The sequence below is a fragment of the Cyprinodon variegatus genome, unplaced genomic scaffold, assembly GCF_000732505.1.
Source record: "Cyprinodon variegatus isolate N-32 unplaced genomic scaffold, C_variegatus-1.0 Scaffold127, whole genome shotgun sequence".
Lineage (NCBI taxonomy): Eukaryota > Metazoa > Chordata > Actinopteri > Cyprinodontiformes > Cyprinodontidae > Cyprinodon > Cyprinodon variegatus.
In genome coordinates this window covers 596325-621332 of record NW_015150580.1, presented here as the reverse complement: position 1 = coordinate 621332, position 25008 = coordinate 596325, and the positions used below count along the sequence as shown (strand labels likewise).

At 36.8% G+C, this 25008-nt stretch overlaps 1 protein-coding gene across 1 annotated transcript in view; it reads right to left on the bottom strand.

Annotated features, from left to right (window-relative positions):
• The window catches only part of dock1 (dedicator of cytokinesis 1), a 255571-nt gene that overhangs the window by 19635 nt on the left and 210928 nt on the right, over positions 1–25008 (bottom strand). The window contains exons 41-46 of the mRNA XM_015375901.1: positions 16000–16141; positions 15441–15522; positions 13094–13178; positions 12149–12235; positions 9633–9809; positions 8128–8211 (exon numbers count right to left, since the gene is read on the bottom strand). Of these exons, the coding sequence (XP_015231387.1) occupies positions 8128–8211; positions 9633–9809; positions 12149–12235; positions 13094–13178; positions 15441–15522; positions 16000–16141 (657 nt within the window). The remainder of the gene's footprint in view (positions 1–8127; positions 8212–9632; positions 9810–12148; positions 12236–13093; positions 13179–15440; positions 15523–15999; positions 16142–25008) is intronic.

Sequence of the window (25008 nt, the reverse complement as noted above, 5' to 3'; positions counted from 1 at the left end):
CATGGCAACAGAGTTCTGCTTAGCGGCTGCACGCTCATAAATACTTCGTGCACGATGCTGAGGTTAAGGGCCAATACATACAGATGTGCACTTTTTGTATCACGTGCTTTTACTGTGGTCCATAAGGTGACATACAGTCCCTTGAAAAGGGAAGCGTTCAAGACTATGAATGCATGCATTGACAAAGTAAACCTTATGATTTACTGTAGTACCCTCTAAGAACAACTTTAGGAAAAACAAGTGGCAAAAGAAGTTATTTCTGTCTCTTGTATCATCATTGAAAATTTCTGGAACACTCCTCTATGCAGCGCTGCTTAAGTTCATCATCATTCTGGTTAACATTGTCTTTGTCCTGTTGATGACAGTGGGGGAAGCTTTCTTGGGGGAGCAGGTCTTCATCTACCAATGATTGCAAAGTACCTTATTTACATTAAATCAAGCCTGATTCCTCAGTCTACAAGGTGCTAGGTTTGATTTCCAGATAACTTCTTAACTGTGCGTCTAAAAGAACAAACCCTGGAATTATGCTGGTGAGGATTTTCAGTCATCCAGGTCATAGTCATTCCAAAAAAGTAAAAAAAAAAACACAAACCACTGGACTTTGTTTTCTAAGTTTATAGATGTCTGGAGTAGGGTTTGAATTCCAGGCTTATAGAGCCTTAAAAAAAAACCTACAATGAAGCAATAGAGTTGATTTCTTCCTGCTATCATCTCGACCCCCAGTGCTATGCAGGAGACCAAAACATCTTGCCTGGTCAGCCATTTCAAAAATTATGCCAACAACTCCCTTTTCAGAGGCATACGCCAGTATTGGGTCTTGCAGGTCAGCAATGACCTCAACGACTCCCCATTACTAAGGGGTGGACCTGTTATTATGGTTTAATTTGCATGTTTTCTAAGCCATAACAAGGCCTTTGTTTGGGCCATTGTATAAGCCTGGAACTCAAACGCTACTTCAGACAGTTAGAATTGAAAAAGCTTCCTGGATGGGAAGCGAAACATTGTCAAACTTGGTAAACAAAGTCCAGTGGATTGTTTTTTTTTTTTTTTTTTTTTTTTTACTTTTTTGGAATCCTGGAGTTATTATAGATGTGAGTTGTAAAAGCTAAAGGTATTTCTCATCATCTCTCAGAGAAAGAAAAAAAAAAAAGTGCTCCCCTGATGGCCCCTGAAAATAAAAGCTACTATTTTAGTCTTCTTCTAGTTGTACTGTAAATGCATTAACATATTAATCCACTGTTTACTTTATTAGGTTTATAATGCTAGTGACAATATTGTGTTGGTCCAACTTTAACCTTCAGGGCTGCTTTATATTTCTTGGTACAGATTCAATGAGGTGTGGTATTCCAGTTAATATGCTAGGAACTCAACTAAAAAGACTGGTCCAGTGCTGTAAATTTTTTCCATTCCAACCTTCTTTGTGTGGAATGACGGCCTTTAATTTAATGTACAGTATGCGCAAAGATCTGCATACTCCTGACTCCTGAAAATGACCAAAAGCTGTAATATTATTGAAGTGGTTACATCTGCTTATAATTCATCAGTCAACAGCCCCTCAACAGGAGCAACGGGTTGCTAATCAGATGCTCTGGCTGCTTTTAAATTCTTTGACTTTACAAATGTACAAAATAACTAAGAACTGAAGAAATTATACTGTAAAGACCAAACTATTGCTTACACCATATATACTTTAAGGACCAATAATCTATATAAAGACAAAAACTGCTTAGGGGGTAGGACAGGTTAAGAAAGGACAAACATATACAAGTTTTCATGGGGGGTCATAAGGATCCACTGCAAAGAACGAACCAGCAGGGAGGCCCCAAGCTTGGGTATTCTTTCTCCTAAAGTTGAAAAACATTTCCTAGTAGTAAAACCATGGGTCGAGAGTCACTGTTTCTCTTACAAAACTCGACATCTGGCTAACAAGGTCGGATAGGCTGAGGCCATAGAATGTTGTCCGCCCAGCACAGGGCAGAGATGGGCTTAACAGAATCTAAAGACAGCGGAAAAGAGCTGAACTCAAGATTCAACATTTTTAATACCTTTTTTTATAGCTTCTTTTTTTTTTTTGAGCAAATGTTAACTCCCACTCAGCCAATCTATGACTAGACCAGCTTTTGATTACTACAAATGATAAACAGAATTTTTTTTATATTATATTTTAACTTTACTTGCCAAATAGTATATACAGTAAAAATACTAAAGTGTATCCAAGTATCAAAACATTTACACTGCTACACATGAATCCTTAATAAGAGAAAAAATGGAAAGTAATTGAATTGGAAATTCAAGGCTGTCTGCCATACTTATTGCCCTTTATCATAAACAATAAAACATATTCTAGTGTCTGATGTTTAGGTTCAAAGATCCAGTTAATAAGATGGTTTAAAGCAACCCTTAACATGTTTCATTCATTCTCTTCCTTCATTTCATTCCTAGCATCAGACACTCAAACAGCTGATAATGAAGACTGGTTCTGTTCTGGGAATTGCTCTAAAACCTCTGAAGAGGATGGTACACATAAAACTGTTTTATAAAAAAAAGGAACATAGAACAGCTACAGGTTACTGTGTCATTTTTTCATTTCAATACTTCACTTTCCAAATATAAGTATCTATTATTTAATAAATTCCAGATTAGATAAGACCAATATCAGGTCACCTAGCTGCAAAGCATTGAATTAATTTAAATATCTTGCATTAGTCCTGCACTGAACAAAATTACACTACAGATGTCCATATTCCTTACATAATGTGCAGAACAGGGAGTTCAATATTTCTGTATTAATGACACACCTTAGAACGCTAATTTCACTTAGCATCTACTAATTCCTTTGCGTTCTTTAAGGCACTGCATTCAACACAGCAACCCTCTTTTTCTTTGGATATTTGTGCAGCCAAACTGCAGGCATGGTTTTCTTAAAGAAACATTATTGTAAAGAACCTTGGAGACATCTATGATAGGCTCCATAGAAATTAGGTTTATTACCTTTTATTGCACAAAAATTTCAGATGAGGTTTATGCTTCTTTTGTTTAGCATATTTTGAGCTTCTTTAGAATTACCTCTTTTATGCAACTCTAACCATTAATCAGTCTGTATCTTTTCAGCTGTAACTTAGTTTAAGTAAATAATATGCACAATTCAATATGACATTTATGTATTACGGTATGTATGTTAGTTTTGGTTTACTTGGATCGCCAGACGAGGGGGGGTGCCGGGCTCGGTTACAGTTGCTACTAGAGCCTGCTGTTTTTGACATCATAACCGGGAGGCCTTAAAAATAGCTTCTTTTCCAGACACCAACATAAAAACTGAAATATTCACAAAAAAAGCTGGGTGTTCTTTTTCTAGTGTTTGACTTGTATCTGGCAGCAAAGGAGAGCCAAATAAAATGTATTTTAAAAAGCTTTGGAAACAGGGCATACAATGACAACCTGAGCATTTGCCTTCGTCAGAAAAGATGAACACCACATCAGCAACTTATAATTTTTTATCCTTGGAAAGTCCAAAGCAGCAAGGACCACCACAACATTAATTGGTAGAGTTTGGATTAAGTTAAACACTCTACACAAAGAATAAGCTGATTGGCTGCATAATGGCTAAGATAAATGTAAATTATTGTGAACTATAGCCGTGGGGTTTCTGATTAAGGCAGATATAGCTGGAAATTAGCATAAAGGGATCCTTTAAATGTAGCAATAATTAGCTGGGTGTCAAGACAGTGAACTGAAAACAGGGATAAAGTTGCAAAAGTAAAAGTATAATAAAAAATATAAGTTCTGCACAATATTCATGAACATAAAGATGAGGGTTTGTTAATTTGCATACATATTTTAGTGACATATTACTAAAAAAAATTCTGTTTCCTGTAGACATTAGGGAATTTAAATGAAGTCCCTGAAAAATACCAACATTAGCAGCTTATATGTAAGAAGGAAATGCCACAGCTGTTTAATAACAGCAGTGTCTGTGCCAAACTGATCCCTGTCACTCCGTCTCTGTTTGCCTCACCATACACAGCCTTCTGATCAGCAGCCTGTTGAGCTAACACAGCCACGCTCGCTTTGAGCTGGGGAAAGATGACATATTAAGACCTTTCATGACGGCCAAAAGGTCCACACAGCTACTGGTGAGTCAGGCAGACTAATAAGCAAACAGGCAAGCTTTTGTGAAATGAAGGAATCACAAGCTGAAGTAAAAAGCTTCTGTCAAAAGAAGGCGGTCACGAAAAACAACAGTTACAGTCCAGAAAAAGGCCTGTTTATGCATTTGTGAAGAAGCACCTGATGCCTGGATGAAAATGGCCCTGATTTTTCTATTTAATTTTGTGATTACTTTCATTACTGTTTATGACGATCATTCATTTATAAGTCAGCAGTTAGGCCAGTAATTTAGACATCCATCCTGAACATTTGCTTTCAATGAACATTAAAAAAAACTATTTTCTTTGGCAGTTTTCCCACAGTACTTAATTTGCTGGTTTCAAGGCCCTAATTTGTTCTCTAATTACAAGATGAGCACAATGGAAATGTCATATTGATGCTTTACTCCTGCTCGCTCCCTGTTTTTCGTATGTTTACCTTCATTTAGACCTTATCAAGACACAAGACAAACATGTTGCCCGAGAAAACAAGACAGTTCATACACATTTCATTTTAAATAGATTTTTAGACTCAGTTTTCATAAAGTCATGTTTCACATTTGAATCATCAGTTCAGCCTATTTCATATATTAAACACTTAATTTGCAAAACATTTAGACCAAGGACAGCTAAAAAATCTTACATCTAACACATGAAAGAAAAGAATATATCAGATTTATGATGAACTGAGTTTGATATTTGAGATGTCGACATGATGTACGGCTTTAAAAAAAATTCCTCCAAGTAAACTAGCCTGCTTAAATGTTAGAAAATGAAAACATCATGAGTAAAATCTACTCTTAGACTGCGACTATGCCACATTTATTGCATTGTGATGCTTAAAATTTTGCAGGAGATTTTTTAATTTCTAGGTTATTCTAATTTGCTTTGTAAACTTTAACTGGTTCAGGGATTTCCTGTATCACAGAGTTCAAGTTAAAATTGGAAACTCAATAGATATGAGAGACAGATATGAGAGATAATTATAAGGGAAAAATCTTGCAACTACTAAGCACTATAAAGTAAATAAAATAATCAAAAGGACATGACACAATAAAGGCATCAATGCAGAAAGACTGAAGCAGACATGGGTATTTCTTTATGAATCATACTTTCTTTTTTTCTTAAGAAAAAAAAGGGTTCACCAACACAAAGTAGCGCATCTTCTCATGAGTTTCATTCCTACCAGAGATGTAAAGCCTAAAGCTGACCTATTTTCCAGCAAGTAAGACTGCACTGATTTAAAGAGATCGAAAATGTAATTATTTCCCCTGCAACTGACGATAGCAAGCAAGAAACAAACTTTATGTATCTGTGTGTAATTCCTAGCTAAACCATGAACCAGTAAGCCAAGATTTCCTGAATAATAAAGTGACCTGTTGTTCGGAGCTAAGCAATAAAGAAAGAGCCATAAAAGATGCAAAAAGAAGCTCACGATGCAGCGGTTTCAAATCCCAAATGGAAGAAGGTGTTGCAAATAAATAGATAACCAGGAGTATATTAAACAAGGATTTAGCCAAGGTCAGGTGCATTAGTTTTGATGTCAAATATTTTAGAGCATTTTGGTCTTTTCAAAGACTCAGTTTGGGTCAAAAGTTTATCAAAAGTTCATTGTGGGCAGGAATCTTACATAAATGCAGCATTTTTACATGAACCGTTGGACAATATAATTAAACCAAGACGCCTTATAACATTTTTAAAAAGAAGAACTTCATACTCCTACAGGACTAACTACAAACTACACTTGTATTTAGTTAAGCTTTGGATAGAACAAGAAGCTTTCATTTAAAGTGGTTTAGCTGGTACCCAGCCTTGAACAATGTTGGCCTAGATGGACCCAAGATCAAACAGATTTAAGAAAACTGCCATTCCTGCTGATCAAGCTCAAACAAGATAAGCATTTCACTTCCGCCATCTGAAATTGCGTCTTGTTTAAATTGCAATCTGATCTTTTGTTTTTTTTCCCTCAAAGTGGATAAATTGTACTTTGTTCCAGTGTCTTACTTCCTGTCTAAATGATAGCAATCTTATCGAATTGCTGTGTAGATCAAAATGGACCTCTAAAACACCGTGGCTAAACTATCGGGGGGTAGGGGTGCATTTGTGGAGAATTATAAGTGGTCTATGCTGCCCCATTCACTTTTAACCATTCTAATTGCTACAGACTTTACATAATTTGTTGGATTATGTGTCAAAATAGATCTAGTAGGATTTGTGGGTCACTCGCCACCAGTGCTGGGGGTAAGGGTTGATTACAGCTTTACTACCTACGTTAGTTTTTCATTGAAAAGTAATTTAACACTGTTAGATTACTTGCAATCTAACATGGTGCATCACTACAACTCAGTCAATCAAATCAACTTTTTATAAGGATGCTCTCTCTGCTGCAGGGAGAGATTTTTACTGCAGACAGAGCAGGGACAAGCAGGGAGCCAAGAGGGGCATATGTGACACCAATTGGCTGATGAGCTGTAATGTGAGCTGGTGTCTGAAAGGACCTGTTCATCCGTTTCAATATTAATGTTTTCTAAGCCAAAACAGGGCTTTTTTTGGCTACTGTATAAAGCCTCGAACTCAACACTATTTCTGACATTTTTAACTGAAAAAGCTTCCTGGATGGGAAGCGAAACTTCTTCAAACTTGGAAACAAAGTCCAGTCAATTTTTTACTTTTCTGGAGTCTATTTTTTTTTTTTTTCATGTGAATCCCAGACTAAAAAGTGCTTCAAATCAGTCCTACCTGTCTTTATCCATGCTGGGTCAGATCCTGACATTTGAAAAATAGGCAGGCAATCAAGGTAGCAGAATAAAGCATTAGCCTTACTACATGCAGTTAGCCAAGCTCATTTTGATGTTCGGCTGATCATGTCCAGATTCTCTTGGTAAATCTGCTTACATCCCACGAATCACCTGCACTACAACTGTGATGACAGTTCCTGTCACCTCAGGGCATAGCTTTAGTACCTCCAGAGCTCTCCTATACCTTTGTATTGCAGAGGAGCTACTGTGCATGTACAACTTTTAACGAGAGTCAACGAGCAAACATTTTTGAGCCCTATGGTGGAAATACGTCACCAATCAGACGAAAAAATGAAACAGCTTTACTAATCATTAGAGTATTTATCTTGCATATCTGAAAAATATATATGAATGGATTTCAAAATATTTTAATTTCATAATTAAATATTATTACTTTTTCTCATGTCTTAATCAATGTCATTGGGTGAATGGGGCGGCGCCTCCAATGTGTAACAAAAACGTAACCTATAGTCATGTCATAAAGACTGAATGTAAACATCTGACCAGAAATGTATTTCCTTGTTATTGTCTTATAAAAACCACTCAACATGCATTGTCTTGTTATTTCAGCTACAGCCATTCAACATGAGAAACAAAGCATGTACCAGGTCTTTAAAAAACATCATTTCGACTGTAACCTTTAAATCTGCCTCAATTTGTAGTAAAAGCACTTTACTGATGCTTTGGAAATAAAAGCATCCATGCTTCCCAGTTTAACAAGGGCTCTCGGATAGGGATACACACAATGGGATGCTTGCAAAAGCTGTAGTTGCTAGAGCATGGCTATCAAATCTCTGAAGTGATTTTCATGAACAAACTCACAATATTTTCAAACACAGGGACCTACAACGTTGAAGCCCCTGGGCGAGAACCTGGATACCTCAAAGCAAATTAATGCAAATTAAGCCTTAATTATCCATTAAAAGGCCAATTGTGCATCTTGGCTCTCCTGCTCCTCTGTTCCGCCTCACCCATGCTCAGCATTTTGGCTACATGTAGGCCAGGTATTCCCCTGCTCAGGTCAGGTGACTCAGTAGTAATACACAGACAATAAGTGAATGTTTAAAAGTAAACAGCTTGTGACAAGATGGTCATGGCTTTTTTCCTTGAAATAAAGCACTGTAGTGAAACCACAGAAGCAAACAAAATAAGAAAGAGAGGACCTTGAATAGCTTTAGGCTCACCTGCCAGGCAATGAGGTCTTTCAATTTGTCTATCTTCTCATTGTCCTCTGGGTGCTCCTGCATGTACTTGTCATTGAAAAAGGCCTGGGGAAAGGCGCAGAGAAACAGTGTTTATATGAAATGAGAAAACATTCAGAGGGAGACTGAGATGTGTTAAAGTCTATTATATACTTAGGAATTGAGGGGAATAAAATCTGACAAGACAAGGTAAGCGTTGCTGGAGAAAAAAAAATAAAAAAGTCAATTGATTGTGGATTTCAGCCTGTCACCGACAGAGGGGAAATAATTCCCATTGTTCCTCTTCTGACTTAAATGATACCCCTCATTATGACCAACCTGTGAATACCCACAATTTTACAGTAAAAACCAAAAAAACTTGGAGAAAATGTTCAAAGACGAAAATCTGTGTGATATTAAAAGTCAGGTTAATTTAAAGCATACAGCGTGAAAAAAAACTGATGACTTAAGATTGCTGTTCTGAAGGTGAGTTTTCAGAAACTTCAGCAAGATGTTGCCATAATAAATTATCTTGTATGTATGCACAGTACTCTGTTGTTTTAAGAAAAACAAAAGCAGACCTTAAAAAAAACATTGCCTAGAATGAATTCGTACCTAATATTTCAGGATCACTTCTCTGGTTTGGGGAAATAATTTTATCCGCTGTAACTTCATAGTTTTCCAACTTTATCCATCTTTACCTTATTGGGCTTAAACTTAAGGGTGATAGCTGAAAGGTTTTATTTATTTATTTTTTTTTTTTATATGGGTAAAGACATTAAATTAATTTCTTGAACCCTTGACTTATGGAAAGTCAAGGGTTCAAGAATTATCTTTTTTTCAAACAATGAGCATCTAAAAGACATTTAACCACAGCAATAACTTTGGCGGGTAACAATTTTTATATTCAAATAGCAGTCCATTATTGCATCTAAGCTTTAACTAAAGGTTTTTTCCTTGTGTAGGTGTGCACTAGGCATTATAACTTTTGCGGGAGTTGAAAAAAATGGCAAATAATAAGGTGTTAGCTTTTCCGCTGGATGCATGGAAATGCTGCCATTTTGCTGTAGTATTTGTGCTGTAGTATTTCTGCTCCAGTCCATTCTTTGAGACCTGAATCTTACATTTAAAAATTCATAAATACATTAACTTTTAGTTTGCTTAATTTAACACAAGACCAGAAAACCCCATAAAGCTTCAATCATAATGACAAGTTATGTTTTTTTTTTTTTTTTTTTACTGAATTTATCATGGCTGTTTGTATCTCAATTTATAGACTCTGTTGGCTATTTTAATTCACTATACGTTGTTTACTAATCTTAATGCTAAATCCCATTTGCTGTGCTGTTTATAAATAGTGATCCAGAATTATAAAGGACTTAAAGACTAATCAGTTTTTTATTTTTTGTTTATTTGCCAAGTAATTGAAGAACTACAGTAAGAAGGGAGGAAAGGAAAGCCCTCTAAGACAATAAGGGAATAGAAAACAGAAAACATTTTATTGTTACCTTCTCATAGTTAGCAAAGCCTCCCATAACAGCAGGGTCGACAATCCCATTCAACAGCATGGAAAGGGGATTGATTGGAAGGTTAGGGTCAGTGAGATGCCTCTGCACCATGCTGCTGATCTTCTCATTGGCCAGCTGCATCGTTTCCAAAGCATGCTCCAGTGGACTGATCTCCTCCTGCACACCAGAGGAAGTAAAGAGGGGAATAAGAGATTCTAAGCATATATATTTACCCATTTTTAAGTTTATATTAACATCCCAAAAAATCTACTGCAATCCAAAACATCTACTGCAAACTCTGGGGTTTGGAAGATATACATGTGATCAGCATAAATCAAGTTATTTATTCAGAATTGGGCAGATAATTAGTTTTCTTTGTCCTTAAACTATTTCTTAAAACACAAAACTGATATTGTGGTTGTGCTGAGACAAAAAAAAATCTATATACATGAGTTAGCAAATCCAAGACAAGAATATTAGAGAGTAAAAGTAGAACTTTATTTTTATAGCATATGTCAGCAGCAAAGGAATCCAAAATGCTCTCCATCATAAAACCGCTGGATCAAATAAGCAGTAAAATCAGTAAAATCATTTAAAACATTTATCAAATACACAGCAAATCATCAAAACTTCAGATTCATCACACAAAATCATAAAACCCATCAACCAGTTACACATGGTAATCATAGGGAGATGGTCAGTGTGTAATAAAATATTTTATTTAGAGCCTCTTTTCATCTGGATTTGTGTGTGGACTATTAATCAAAGGCAAATTATGGGTTTTCTGGGTGTGTCTTCCGGATTAAAGGTGCATAAAACTGGAAGCTGCTTTCCATATCTGGATCTGGGGATACAAAGTAGAACCAGAGGACCTGAGGGGATATTTGTGGATATTTAAAAGTGCTGCTTTTAATTCCATGACAGTGTGAAAGCAAATTCTAACTAAAATAGGTGTTCAGAAAAGAAAATCTCCTCCAAGTAAGGGTTTGGAGGACAAATGAGGGAATTGCTGAACAAATGTCAGATTTAGATCCCAGCCAGGAAAAGAAAAGACAAATCTCCAATCTGTGCTGTTATGTGTTAAGTCAGGATGATAAAAAAAAGAAAAAAGTCAGATGGTGGGATTAGGCCTGGTGAATCTCAGCCTCGTCATTAAGCTTTAAATAGAAGAGCTGACCTTGGGGACCTGGCCTGTCCCTGGCTCATCTGCAGGGCAAGCTGCTACTTAAAGCACGTTCCAAACCAGCCTGAAGTAGGAGATGTCTGGACGGATGAAGAATGACACCTCAACCCATGCTTCCTACACATTTCTCATTTGACAAGCTCAAATTTCTACATGTTGGAGTTACCGTTCTGGGCCTTTAAAGTTGATTTCGATTTCAGTCATGGCTAGATTTTAAATATAGAAAGCACAGGATGGCTGGATGGATGCAGCATCAGTTATGAGATTTAAATGTAGTTCAGAATCGGATGTAAAGTTTAGACACAATTTAATCAAACGCTTGGCAAATTTTGATTTATTGTAATGTTTATAGTTAAAGAAAAATTTTGGAGAGCTAACCAGAATCTGCTGAATGGGCTAAAGATTAGGGGGAAGGCAACGAGGCCCTCACGCCTCAAAGATTCTTTAACACAAAAGTACTCTTTCAAAATACCAAAGGAAAACGGCAAAAACTATTTCTGCAATTATAGCTTTGAAAAAGATTTAAAAAACATTTAGAAATCTGGCTTAGTTTTTTTTTTTGTAGGGCCAACAGAATAACAATATATGCATGATTTGGTTCAGTAATGTACAGCATACTTAACTTTGAAAACAGAAAGATACAAAGAAAGCAGCTTAGAGGTAGAAAATATGCGGCTCCATTTATTGCAATGGCAAGCACTAATAATATAGACAAGTAAAAGGGTAATTGATCGTGAACACTTCTGGCAGGCTAATCAAACTAAGTAGTAGTTCTGTATTGGGACAAGCTAAGGAGAAAAAAAAAAAAGATACAGTGGGTGTCTTTGCTTCAAATGACACAACGACCTCCTCTCCAAACTATGCTGATGAACTCATTTCTTTGCTCTCCAGAAAACATCTCAGGCTAAAATCTTGGACAAGCGAGCAGCATTTTAAACAGGCAAAGGGGAGTGAAATGAGCTCAATTTGAAAGCTGTGGCTTACCCTCCCTGGGTGGTTCAGTCACCGATTGCAGCCTGACCTTATTACCAAAGGATTTCCAACACAGCAATCCAGGTATTTCTACAGAAAATCAACAGTGACGGAAAGTCTGAACCGTCCTCTAGCTGTATTTGTGCTGCGTGGCAGTTTCCAGTGGAGACAGGAGTGCTTGGTAAATCAATGAGGGAAGAGAGAGCTTGCCTTTTTGTAAGTTCAGGGAATAGCATGGCTGCTTCCAGGCAGTTGTCTATACTGCTTTTGCAGATTAATCATATCAGCTGCCTTTAAACATGCCTGCAGAAGCGCATCTGATAAAGATACCTTTTCAACACAAAGGCCCCTTCAAACCTACCGTGGAGACGGATTTGACCTCAAACCATCGCAGGATGCCAGGAAGCTTGTACGCTGTTGTGTATGTGGTCCTCTCAAGCCACATATTCTGTTAAAAATAGGAACGGACACAAACTTTAAACCAAAACGTAAATCAGGAGCAATTACAGATGAAAACAAGATTTTCACTATTTTTGCACCAGAAATATCTCCCATGCAACCTTATTAAAAGGCAATACTTTTTAAATTGTATAGAGAAAATGATTTAGAAATAATTACGTCTTTGGAAACATTTAACAGAAATAACAGATATTCTATGTCTGGTAGCAACTATGCAACATGACAAAAACTAGGGGAAAAGCGCTAACCCATTAAATTAATGGATAAAACATTTATGCTTCAAATATTAAAAATTACATTTAATTGCAAAATGAACAGTTAAATGATAAATATTACAAAGTCTCATAAAATAGTAAAAAAGACATTTTAAATTTGAAATTAATATAATTTAAAAAAAATATGAATATGATTAATTTAATTCTATGTACTTTTACGGGGGCTACCCGTCTGTTTAATTGTTATTCCAGCTCTAAGGAATACAAAACAAGAGCAACACAACAGAAAAACAGCTAATCACAACTTAATGATGATAAAGTGTACACAATTGGTTGAAATGAAGGCTAGGGAAACATTTTATATGTCAATCTAAAAAAACGTGATTTATCAAAAATGCTTTTAATGAAAAATTGAAAACCAATAATTAAAATCTGACTGCTTAACACCCCTATTCAAATAATAAATTCTTTAACAGAAATATCTTTAACCCTGGCAAACAAAGCTTTATTAAAATCATAAGGAATCTAATTTCCAGAGCATCAAACAATAAATTAAATTAAAAAAAATAAATATCTAGATAGAAAATAGATAAAAAGATATATATATATATATATATATAAGAAGATAGTACCGCAAACTCATTATCGGGGTCATTTTCTCCCTTCCTCACTGGCCTGGAATACTGGAATTTATGGACTTCATTTACCGTGTAGAAGCTGCAAAGAGAAAAAAATCCAAGTCTGAGTAAATTAGAACCGTTACTGGCAATCTATAGCTTGATTGGTATAGGTTGATTGCTTTGCTTCAGGTCAAACACAGGACAATCCCTTCCAGGCTGCCTGCCAGCAACTATGGCGTTTTTAGCAAACCTGATTTGCATCCATCAGAAGGAGCCCCCTTACTAAAGTAGGAAATAAATGAATTCTTTTGCCTTTATAAACATCACCGGCAGGCTGTAAAGGTAGCCTGGTTTGTCAGACAGGATGATGAGCTCCAGCATATGTAAGGGAGGCTTGTAAAAAGCAGGGATGAACTTTGCCTAATCAGGTTAATAGACTTTTCAGTGTCTGAAAAAGAAGAAAAGTGGCTCCACAGCAGAGTTTGGAACAGCTGTCTGAACAACGGGATCTTTTTCCCTCTTTGGAATGAACACAGAGCTTGTCTTTTCTATGCATATACCCCATACACCTATATGTACGACGAATAATGGTCAAAAGGTAAATGTATTTCAGTAAGTCAATTAAAAGAAGTCAAACTTGTATAAAAAAATGATTTATGAGTTATATATACTTCAAATGTTAGTTTCTCTTAATTTATGTAAATCCTTGCAGCTAAAATCTAAATACTAACTTTTTAACACAAGGCATCTATCTTTAATCCATATTAAGTGTAAAGTAATCTCCAATTTTCCATATGCTGATGATAAAAAAAGTTAGATTTTAACACTATATGCAGAGATATAAATAGAAAGTTTAGTGGAAGGAAAAAAATAATCATAAGAAGCTCTTGAACACTCTTTTTAAGGTAAGCTGGGTTTACTTATAACCTTTGCAGTGCCAAAAGGGGGTCACTCTAAACACTGGGTATACAGCAAAGTACTTAAGTAAAATTTTTAATAGCCCAACATTTCAATTCAAGAATCACTTTTGTTTCTAGCAATATAATTTAATAAAAAAAAATGTATTTCGGCTTATTAATAGCCATAAAGCATAATCATGTATTGTAAATTTTCCATTTTAGTATTTTGAAATTTTAGTATTTTGAAATACTAAAATAACGTTGGATAATACTTAAATAAAGATTATAGTGAAATTGAAGGTAGATTTGCAGCTAATAAGCGGCCAATCCAAGTGAAGAAAATCAAGAAAGAGAAAATGAGTAAAAAGCAACTCCTTATAAAGGGCACCCATTTAAACACCACCATTCCTGAGACTGGACAAGAAAATGCAGCGTTACCTAAAAACCGCTCTAAACTTTGGATCAACAGATTAACGTGGGAGATTTAAAGCAGTTTGTGACCCAAATTGCGACATTTGCAGGTCATTAGCTGGCAGGCTGGCTAAGGATGATGGAGTGGCGCGGTCCGGCACGGCAAGGTCAGAACGGGCTGTGTTCTCTGCCTGCGGCTTTTAGCCCTCGGCTCAAAGGAATCTGTCTCATTGTTATGCACTGCTGATCTCTTTGCTGAATGTGAAAACAAATGAGAGAAAACAGAGAGAATGGACAGAGAGACTAGATGGAAAAAAAAGAATGGTGAGAGCCAGAGATGGAGAGACCCAATTGGCATGAAAAAAGCCACTGGGCAGTTGGTGTGGAACATTTCTCTGTCTGTGTCTAAACATGACTCTCTAATCTAGGCCATTAACACAACCACATGTTCCAATCAGACAGAGAGAGCGAACAGGTTGCTGAGGGCCCAATGCTGCAGGACGGTGATAAGATCAGTCCAGGTAAATTTGCCTAAAGGTTTTTTTTTCCCAAGTAAACGGCTTCTTTTAATCATGTCCACTGAAGCGTTGGGTAGCATATCAAAGGGAATTTACACAGCTGAGCGCAGCAGTGCCCGGTTGCCGAAAGGATGAGGGAGAGCACGGGGGCCCCTTGTTTGCTGTGGCCCCGGTGCTTGACACAAAGCTATTAAGGATGGCAGAGAAACAATGTTGTACTTGGCACAGTGACTAATGGCAGATGGCTGGTGAAAGTTAATAGCCTCTAGAACAACAAGAAGGTCAACCAGTGTTTGTTCAACACAGACGCACATTTAAATCAAGATTTAATCACCTTCACTGCCGATCCTCAGCACACATCCCTAAACCAAACCTATTCCGATGTTAGCATGTCATCACAGGCTCTATGAGCTGTTTGAGCAGCCAGGATGAGTAAATCTGGCAACAGTTGATTGAACAACATAATGATTGACTTTGACTTGCTCGCTCCTTACTGTAACTGTTAACATTTGTTTGCAGCATCCTGCTTACCTGACAATTTGTTCAGACACTGGCTTGTTTTGAAACTTGGCCGGTAGGTTGAGGATGGGCTTCACTGTGAAACACTGAACGTCTGAGCAGAATAATCAAGGAAACAAGTGGAACCCAGAGAACAAAGATAAGGGGAAATTCAAATCAAGTTCTCAAGGCAAAAAATCCAAATTTCCTCAGTGTTTCAGTTATGTTAATCTTATAAAATAATTCTATATATAAGATTATAAGCTATATTTTAATTATTTTTTTTAGATAAATGGGTAAAAATATTAAAGGATGGAAAAAATGATAGACAATGAATAATAAAAGGACTAATCTTTGTATTTAATTAACAAGGAGCCAGATGGATGGATGGTGGACAGACAGATGGACAAACAGGTAAATGGTGGATAGATATTTAAACAGAAAGTAATCTCAACTAATACAGAATTAAGCAATTTTTTTTGCCTTTTTTCTTAGATCTACTATTCTGTTACGAATAAAAAAATAAATAAAACCATACTATAAACCACATGCTGCCCATCTGTGTTTAAACATGACACCATGCAGAGGATACATTGTCCATTGGAGCTCTTCGTCTCCTCGCTGGGCGGCGTGGTGGTCTTCATCTTCTCTGCGTTTGGAAACTGTGTGAGTAGTCGTGCTTCGAAATCCTCTCTGCGTTCGTACTCCTTCCCACGGTACATGAACATTTTGTTCTAAAGGACATGAAGGTAAACATTGAGACTTTGAAGGACAAGAAAACAGGCTAATATGCACATACGTGTGTGCACTGCACCCACTTTATGAATATAAACTAGAAAGAAATGATACAGTGGTGACAGCAAAGAGAATTTATAAGATCTGGTGGTTAAAAATTCATGTGAGGATGGGGCAACAGCAAAAAAAAAAAAAATAAATAAATAAATAAAATCACAACATGCTTTGGCTCTGTAAGTGTTTTTGTCCTGATATCGTAGTTTAGTTAGATACATTAACATAAACTCTAAATTATTAACACTAAAAAGACAAACAGGTGTTAACACCGATTTAGGTTTATGTTTCAAAGCAGGTAGAGAAGGAAGCTTAAAAGTAAACAATGGCTCAGTCACTGACAGAAACATCAGGACAGTGGTTGAAAGGACCTCATCATCCTCTTTCACCCATTGTGCACATGAAAACAGATATCATTACTTATTTCATCCATTAACTTCATTAAGTTCTAGAATTTAAACACAGCTTGTTTTTATGAAGCCTCCACAGCAGGCTTCATAAAAACCCATATGCTTTTGTGACATTTAAATCTGCAACATTCATTAGTTGAAGGATAGTGCTCAAAGATATTTTGGAATACATGATTAGCCAAAAAAGAGGCTAAGAGTGTTGCATTTCTTGCACTGCTAAAATACCATGTGAAATGGTTGACATCTCTTTAGCTTTCTAATTATTTGGATTAACCCCACAGATTTTATTGCCTTTATAGTTTTTTATTTTTATTTTTTGTTTTTACAACAGACCAACACAAAGTTATGATCTGTAGTTTATTGAAAGGAAAGCAAATATTAAAAATGCAGAATTCAATTATTTCAATTTCTACTGCAAGTAGAGGGATTACGTATGTTTTTCAAACATGGGTCGACCCGCTAACAATCAGCATTTGGCTCCCTTGCCATCAGTAAAAAAAGCTGGGTCTCAACCCCTCGGTGGTGCTGCTGCATGTCTTGGAGATGCTATCCTGCTAGGTCAGCGTTGAAGATGTCATCACTGTGACAGAAATCAGGAAAGTAAACAACAGAGAGCAACACATAAGGAAGCCAGGTCATAGTAATTGTGCTTTATTGTTTCGCTCTATTATCTGTCCAAATGTAAAAAGAGTTATTTCGACTTAAATTATAGGGTCGACCTGGTGTTCCCAAAGCATGCGATCAGAGCCCATGCGATTTTAACGCTGGTCGCTTGCTGAGTTGTTTGACCTGGGTAGACACGCATCAGTGAGTTGTTCCCACTGTCAATAGCCCATGTTAAAAGGTTTAAAGGTTTTTTTTCCCAGTCAGTAAGAAGCCGTTTATTACTGAACAAACTGTATCATTAAGAAGACAAAGGAACAAAACAAAAAAAGTCAGGAAGAAAGTTGCAGAGAATTCTAAACCAGGGTTAGGTTAAAAGATACACAATATCCTTAGGAAAAAATATATATAATTAAAGAAGACTGTGCAATTTAAAAGACTGTAAATAATGAACAGGTACCAATGGATGAAGACATGGACATCCATCTAAACTGACAGGGGGCTCAGGATAAAATGACTGAAACAAGCTACCACAAAGTCGACGGTAACTCTGGAGGAGGTGCGGAGATCCACAGCTCAAGTGGAAGAATCATCAGTCAACACAACAAGTTAGTCATGCACTCCACAAATGTTGCATCTATGGAAGGATGAAAATTGGCTCTTTTTAAAGTGCTTTTGGTTCAGATTTGTAGTTTAACAGCTAAAAGCAGATTTTTTATTGTTATTTTTCTCTATTTCAGTTAGATTTCAGGGTAACCTAAATTTAAAGAAGTATTTGTGTGAATGAACTAATTAATTCTACCTTGAGATATCTTTCTGACATATTTAACATTTAATTCTGTCCTTATTAGCTTAAAACTGCACATAAGTTCATTCAAAAAGCTCCTATGTTTCATCACAAGTCCCTGAATAATTAGATTCCATGTGGCTGTGATATTTGCTCAGGAGCATTTACAGTGCACTTTGACTGACAAGACAACAAAAGATAATTGGGTTTAACGGTCATCCATCCCATCCATCGAACTGAATACTGCTGTAGTTTATAAAACCTAAACACAAATTTTTACTCATTTATTATAAGATGTTGTGAACCTTTTCTTTAAAGGACTCCCCTTATGATTAGATCCAGGATTTTGATGTCAATCTTAACATTTACTGGGTACGTCTGAAAATGCCACAAACAGATTTAGCCTTTAACCATCACTTGGTTAAAAGAAACTGTTATACTTCTAAATAACAAAGAAGCATTCAAGAAACATCCATTGAAGTTGTATGGCTAATAGAGCACATGCCACTGAGATCAGAGCCTTTTGAACAAGTTTGCAGAAAGACAAAGCAATTTGTTAATATATATTTACAAAAACTAGAGAAATGTTGCTTCTTCAGTCTAAGAGACTGATGTTGTCTTGATTTACTCAGAGACTGACAAATACTGTAGGTTAGCTTAGCCTATTTGAAAAATAAATATCACATGGAGAACAGTCCTCCATCTGCTGACTCAGCTTGAGTATTAGAATAGAATAAAATAGAATAGAATAGACTTTATTTTCCACTAAGGGATTTTTTTTATGGACCCAAGATTGCATGTTTGATGTTTGATTGATGTACTTTGATGAACGGTTTGTATTGAAACTGAAATGTCGATTGCAATTTGAATTGTAGTTGACAATAAAGATTGATTGATTGATTGATTGATTGATTGATTGATTGATTGAAGATGTACAGTAAAGGTAGAACACCCCCATGGTCTTTAAATGAGCTTATTTCTTTGGATGAACTTTTTAATGTCCACTTTTAAACAACCGCGAGGGAAAGATCTGACAAAAAACAAAAAATCTCCATTAATATAAGTGAGAAAAGGAAAGAATGAATATGCCAGTAGAATGTAAGAAAAGAAGGCATCATTAAAACACAGAGGAGACCTTTACTGTAGGTGTCCTACCCTGCTTTCATGTCCAAACTTCATGCTTTTTTAGACACCTCTCTGACCTATTGTCTTTATTCTCTGTAAACTTTAGGTGGATCATTAGAACATTTGTGTTGCACTTAACATCGTAAATGTAAATGCCTTATAAACAATAAAATGTTAAGGTTTACAAGTTTACTTCAAATTTTCTATTTAGTTTTTTAATTAATGGGCAGATAGATAGATGCATCGATCAAGAATAAGATAGATAGAACTAGAATGTAGGGATCGCTCTATGAACAATTTACATAATTCACAGGAATGCAGAAATAGAAAATCTCATAGCAAACCTTTCCAGGATACCTTCTCTTCCTTCCTAAAGCCAACTATCAGTTGTTCCTTACAGTCATGTAACACTTAGAATGTTAAAAAAGTTGTTTACTAAATCTGTTTAGCTGAACAGCTCATGATATCACAGAATGAACTATCTCTTCATAAGAAACCAAAGATCAGTGGTAATCATAGGTAATGTCTCAGTGCAAATGAATAGATCTATAACATTTTGTCAGTGGTAAATAGCCACGTGCCTAAATAAATCATTTTCCATAGATCAAAATCAGCTATATTATGAACTCAAATCAATGTCTTGGGGGGAGTTGGTTACAAAATGGCTTTAAAGGAAAATTGATTTTTTTTTTTTTACTCCATGGAGCCAACTTTCCCCTGAGGGGAGAGTGATGCTACAACACAGAGTACCATACTGAAGGGGGTTGGGGGATCTAAACTGTTGTCTAAATTGTCTAAAAGGAATCCTGCATTGCGCGCTGGAAGGGAGATCTCTTTAGACAATTTCTAAATATTGCACGAAAAGGTGCAACATCTAAAGCAGTTTGAAAATACAAGAAAAGTAAATTTTTTTTTTTTACCTCATGAAAAGGGTCGCTAAAACAATGAAACTCATGAAAGGATTCATATGCTTGAGCCTTTTTAGATGTAGAAACTTCAAAAGCATAAATGTAATGTACTTTCAACCTTAGTTAGTGACTAACGTAAAGTGGATGAAACATGATTTCTGTGAAGGCCTCAGGTATTGATACATTTGTAACCTAACCCTGCTTATAACCTAAGCAGGGTTAGGTTATAAAACAAAGTCCTAAGATTTAAATGTTTCACTGAGCTCTGTTATATCCATCATCTGAAAACGGACCAAGAATAACACAGCATCAAAGATACCAAAACATGACTATCCCCCAAATTTAGACAAGGATAGTGTTACTCTGAACAGCAGGAAATAAGACCATACCAACTCTGGACAGGCTGTAGAGATTTAACACTCAGATGGAAGAATCTGTTGAATTTACAACTAGTCATATAACAGTGACTTTATAACTGTGATTATCCACAAAAAGAATCCCAAAAAACAAATGTTTTACATTCGTAGTGGTTTGGTTTCTGTGCATTTTATTGTGGCATTGGTAACCCAAAATTCCTCTATCTTTCTAATACCTCATTCAAAATAGATACATTTTCTACAGTATATTTATGCTGCTATGCGTTTAGGCTGCTGGAGGACATGTGGACCACATTTCATCCTTCTTCATTATATCTCTATTCTCTCATTGTGCAGTATTTGTTAGTTCCACACATAACGTTACGTTTACACTGCTTTTTATTGTCATGGTAGCTTTATTTGGTCTGCTCCTGATGACATTGAAATATCAGCTGTGCTGCTGCCATTAACATCTCAGTTTATAGATGTTGGAGTTTGGCCTGTTTATCAGTGTAGACGTGTTGGTTTTACTGTGACTATCTGTATGTACTCTCGCTTATCCTCTGATATGAGAACTGTTTGAAAACTCCTCTGCCTGGCTGTGTCTTTTCTGAACAGGGCCAATTGTGGTTCTAGTTAAAGTTACCTTGTTTATATCTGATTATTTTTGTATGACTGCTTCTGTCTCTTTGAACCCCAGTCGGCCTCGGCAGAAAGTTGCTCACACAAAGCCTGGTTCTGCTGGAGGTTTCTTCCTGTTAAAAGGGAGTTTTTCTTTTCGATTGTCACTGCATGCATTTTTGATGTAAGGGGTTGCTGACGAGTCATTGACATTGCTCCAGAAGGAGCATGTCTTGCAAATCAATAAATGGATGGAATGAATTGGTTTTCCTTGACAGAAAGTTTTAACCATCTGATTGTATTGTCTCTGTAAAATGCCTTGAGAACACATGTGTTGTGAATTGGTGCCACATAAGTAAACTAAATTAAATTCGGTGAATTCGGGTAGGATGCAGCAGATTGCCATAAAAGCAGAGGGTCACCAGTTCAAACCCTTGCTCCATCTGTAAAAGTCCTTCCATTTTGATGGCCTGTCACATCTGTGATTGTGACTCAACCACATTGCGCGTATTTATTTAGTGGGTTTATGCCCAATGTACATATGTATTTTACCCATTCAAGTTGAATCCTTTTAATTTTTTGAGCATGAAATGTTTAATAAATTTAGAGTATCTATGTTTTGAATTTGTTTTTAGTCTCATATTCCTATTTTCATTTTTTTTTAAGGTTTCCTATTTTAGTGTGAACCTGCATGATTCCATGTGTATTTTCCTTTGCACTTGCTACTGAGAAGTGTGAACTCCCCCAGAGTGTGACAAAAAAGATATTTCTATTCTATTAACAGTTTAAAAAGAGATGGGGTGCCCACTTCTTCCACAAGTCATGTGGGAAAGATTGGAAACATGTGGAAGATGAAGGAAAGAGCTCTAGTCAGATGAGACCAAAACTGAACTTTTTGACAATAAACGCTATTATAACAAAATATTTATCTTCGACAGGGACAGGGGGTCCAGTCAGCTGAACCTTTGAACTGAGCTAAACTCTGGGAAATGCTAGAGGAAAAAGGCCTTCTAAAGACAAAGAGAAAAAGAGTAGGGATTCAGATTTCGGTAAGACACCTCTAAAAACAGCTAAGGTTACAAGTGGCTTACTGTAAATCAACGCATTTCCTGTTTCAATGATAATCATTTGTCAAAGCACTTCCCAATTCAAACAAATTGTATCGTCTGCATTTCATCCATCAGGGAGCAGCTTGCAGAGCCCAAAAGCGTTGTGGGGTTAAGGGTCTTCAACAGTGAGCCAGAGTGACAGTCTTAGGTTTGAACCGACAATCTGGCAGCCTCTCAACTGCGCATATGTCCTGCTCTCTAACCACTAGGCAAGTACTGCCCTGTTTTGCAATAATCCAGACATAAGTCCAACTGAGAATCTGTGCTAAGAATTAAAACCTGATTTTTAAATTGCTGGAGAGAGAACATTTTTAATATCTAGAGACTCAATGTTTGTTAAAACTAAACTGAAAAGAACTATGATGTTATATTGCAGTGAAAATTCGTTCGAGAAAGTATGACCATTTTCCTTAGGTCACAGAAAACACTTGTTGTCTGATAACGCAGGAATGGCAGGATAATGACAGGATGAACAGTTTAGACATAGTCCCAGTGGGAGAAAGAAAGTCTGGTATTCATGTGCCCTTGTTATTTGGGTAAGGTCAGTCCAATAAGAAAAGAATAAAGAAGTCCCGTCCAACCCGAAAGGCTGTTTAAAAAGCCAGTTAGATTAGGCCAACATGGTTTGTCCTGCCTGTAATGGAGTTTGTGCCCCGACAGATAAAAAGGGTTAGCGGGGCCACATGGAGATCAGCAGCAAAGCTAAAGTCCCATCTGAGAGGTCTGTCGTTCATAATAGAATGAAAAGGGCATGATCAGGATCATCACTCTGAGAGCCATTTAGTGTGCTGCTTGAGTGAAAAGCGAATGAAATCCTAAACAAGAACAGCACCTTGGGTGATGCGCCAAACGACAGACTAAAAAAAAAACAGCAGCTCTTCCAAGAATACATTAAAGGCAAACAAATGTGCCTTTGTCAGCAGTGCAGCTGCTTCTCCTTCTGACAAACAAAAAGCTCTGGCTTAAGATTAAATCCTCTCTCACACAGCAATGAAAAAAAAACTAACTAAAAGATGCAATTAATTTTATTTTAAACAAAGAGCTTTGGGGAGAGGAGGACTACATCTTTCATAAAATAATAATGAGGTCTGACATGCATACAGCGGCACCACAGATGATGAATATCAAACGGCTACTCAATTTGTGAGAAGCTGTGATCTGATTGGCAAACCTCCAGTCAGGATATTTAGTATTGAAATACATCAGCTCAGGTTAAGAGGGCAGCTATTCTATGTAAATGAATGAAGGAGGTGGGATTTATGCATTTGGCCAACCCTCTGATATTCATTATCAGTTACATGAAACAAGAAACTGGCACAGCTCTGTTTACTGCCAGCCTTTTAAAGACCATCTGTTGTTCAGGTTGGTTTCAAACATGTGAATGATTTAGGGTGCATGCGCCACTCAGATTACTAGCCTTTGTACCTTTCATATTGAAAAGGCATATGGTACCTTCACATTGCAGCAAAATTGTGACAACATAAAACGTTGGGGAAACTAAAGTTCTCTATATTCCCTTCCTACTGATTGCGCTGGTGGCAATATTTAATAAAAAATAAAATGCTAAGATCAAATTAATGTACAAATCTTGCAATTTAACAGTTTGCTGCCTCCATATATAAACGCCTATCACCTGGATCTTTTCAGGCTTTAAGAAGGCTTAAGCTGATAGTGTGTAGGACCCTAAAGCACACACTATACTCCTCAGTGGAAGCACGTTAAGATGGAAAAGACAAAACCTGTTGCAAGAACTGCTAATATAGGTGGTAATAGCTCCAGACTATGGTGAAGAGTGGGGCTCTAGCAGCTAGCGCCCAACAGCACCCCTCTAAGGACAGTTTAGCTAGTCTGCTCTGAGATAAGCATCTAAAGCCGGGCATACACTGTGCGATTTTTTCAATCGTTGCACACAGCTACAGCTCACACTGTATGACGAAACACTGTGCTTTTGTATTACATTGTGAGTTTACAATGCTCCTTAATGTGATCTGCCTGCTCATACTGCAGGTCTACAAACCACGTGGGACTCACCTCTGTAATGAGATGGAGCCGCTTTCACTCATCTATCCGGAAGCCAAACAAATTGAACGGGAATATTAAGCTCACTAGAGTGACATGCTCTGCCTTGGCAATTTGTGCAATTTTGTGCTGAAAGACCTAAAAAGAAAAGGCGACAACATAATTGGACAAAGACATGACTGAGAAATTGCGGGTACTACGGTCTAGCAATTTTATAGAAAGAACTACATTTTGCTCGCACCCCTGCCATACCACAGTGTACCCCCAGTACACCATACGACGCACGATTAGGCTGAAAGTCGACCCGATCGGAAAATTCTCGCATAACTGGAAAATCGCCCCAAAAAAGGGTGAAAAAATCTCTCAGTGTAAGACCGGTTTAAGAGAGAAGAGGTTTTGCTGCATCGTTGCTCAAGCTACTTATTCGACAGGTGATGCAGTCGTTGCGATCACCTGCCGATCAGCATTGGCGTAATGAGATAGATGCTTCTGAGGAATACAGCAAGGGGTGTTTTCCTTATAGTTAGACATTGAAACCTATGCTATAAATGAGAACTGGAAACTAGTGAGTTAAAAACGGTAAAAAAAAAAAAACCCGAAGGCTCACTGGCTTCCTAGTACATTATAAATCCATTCTGTAGGACTTTGCTGACGTAAAATGTTATGGAATGAGTAATTTCTTTTAGTCTTTAGAAAACAACTGAAGTGGTTAAATACAAACAATAATTATTTCTGGTACATAATAAAGTGAGCTTCAATGTGAACTCATGGGGTCATACAATAAATATTTGGTCCAATTTCATTCTCCTAAAGAAAAGGGAGGGATCTATTCTGAATTTCACCTGAAATCCCATCCATAAAAAAAAGCTGCTCA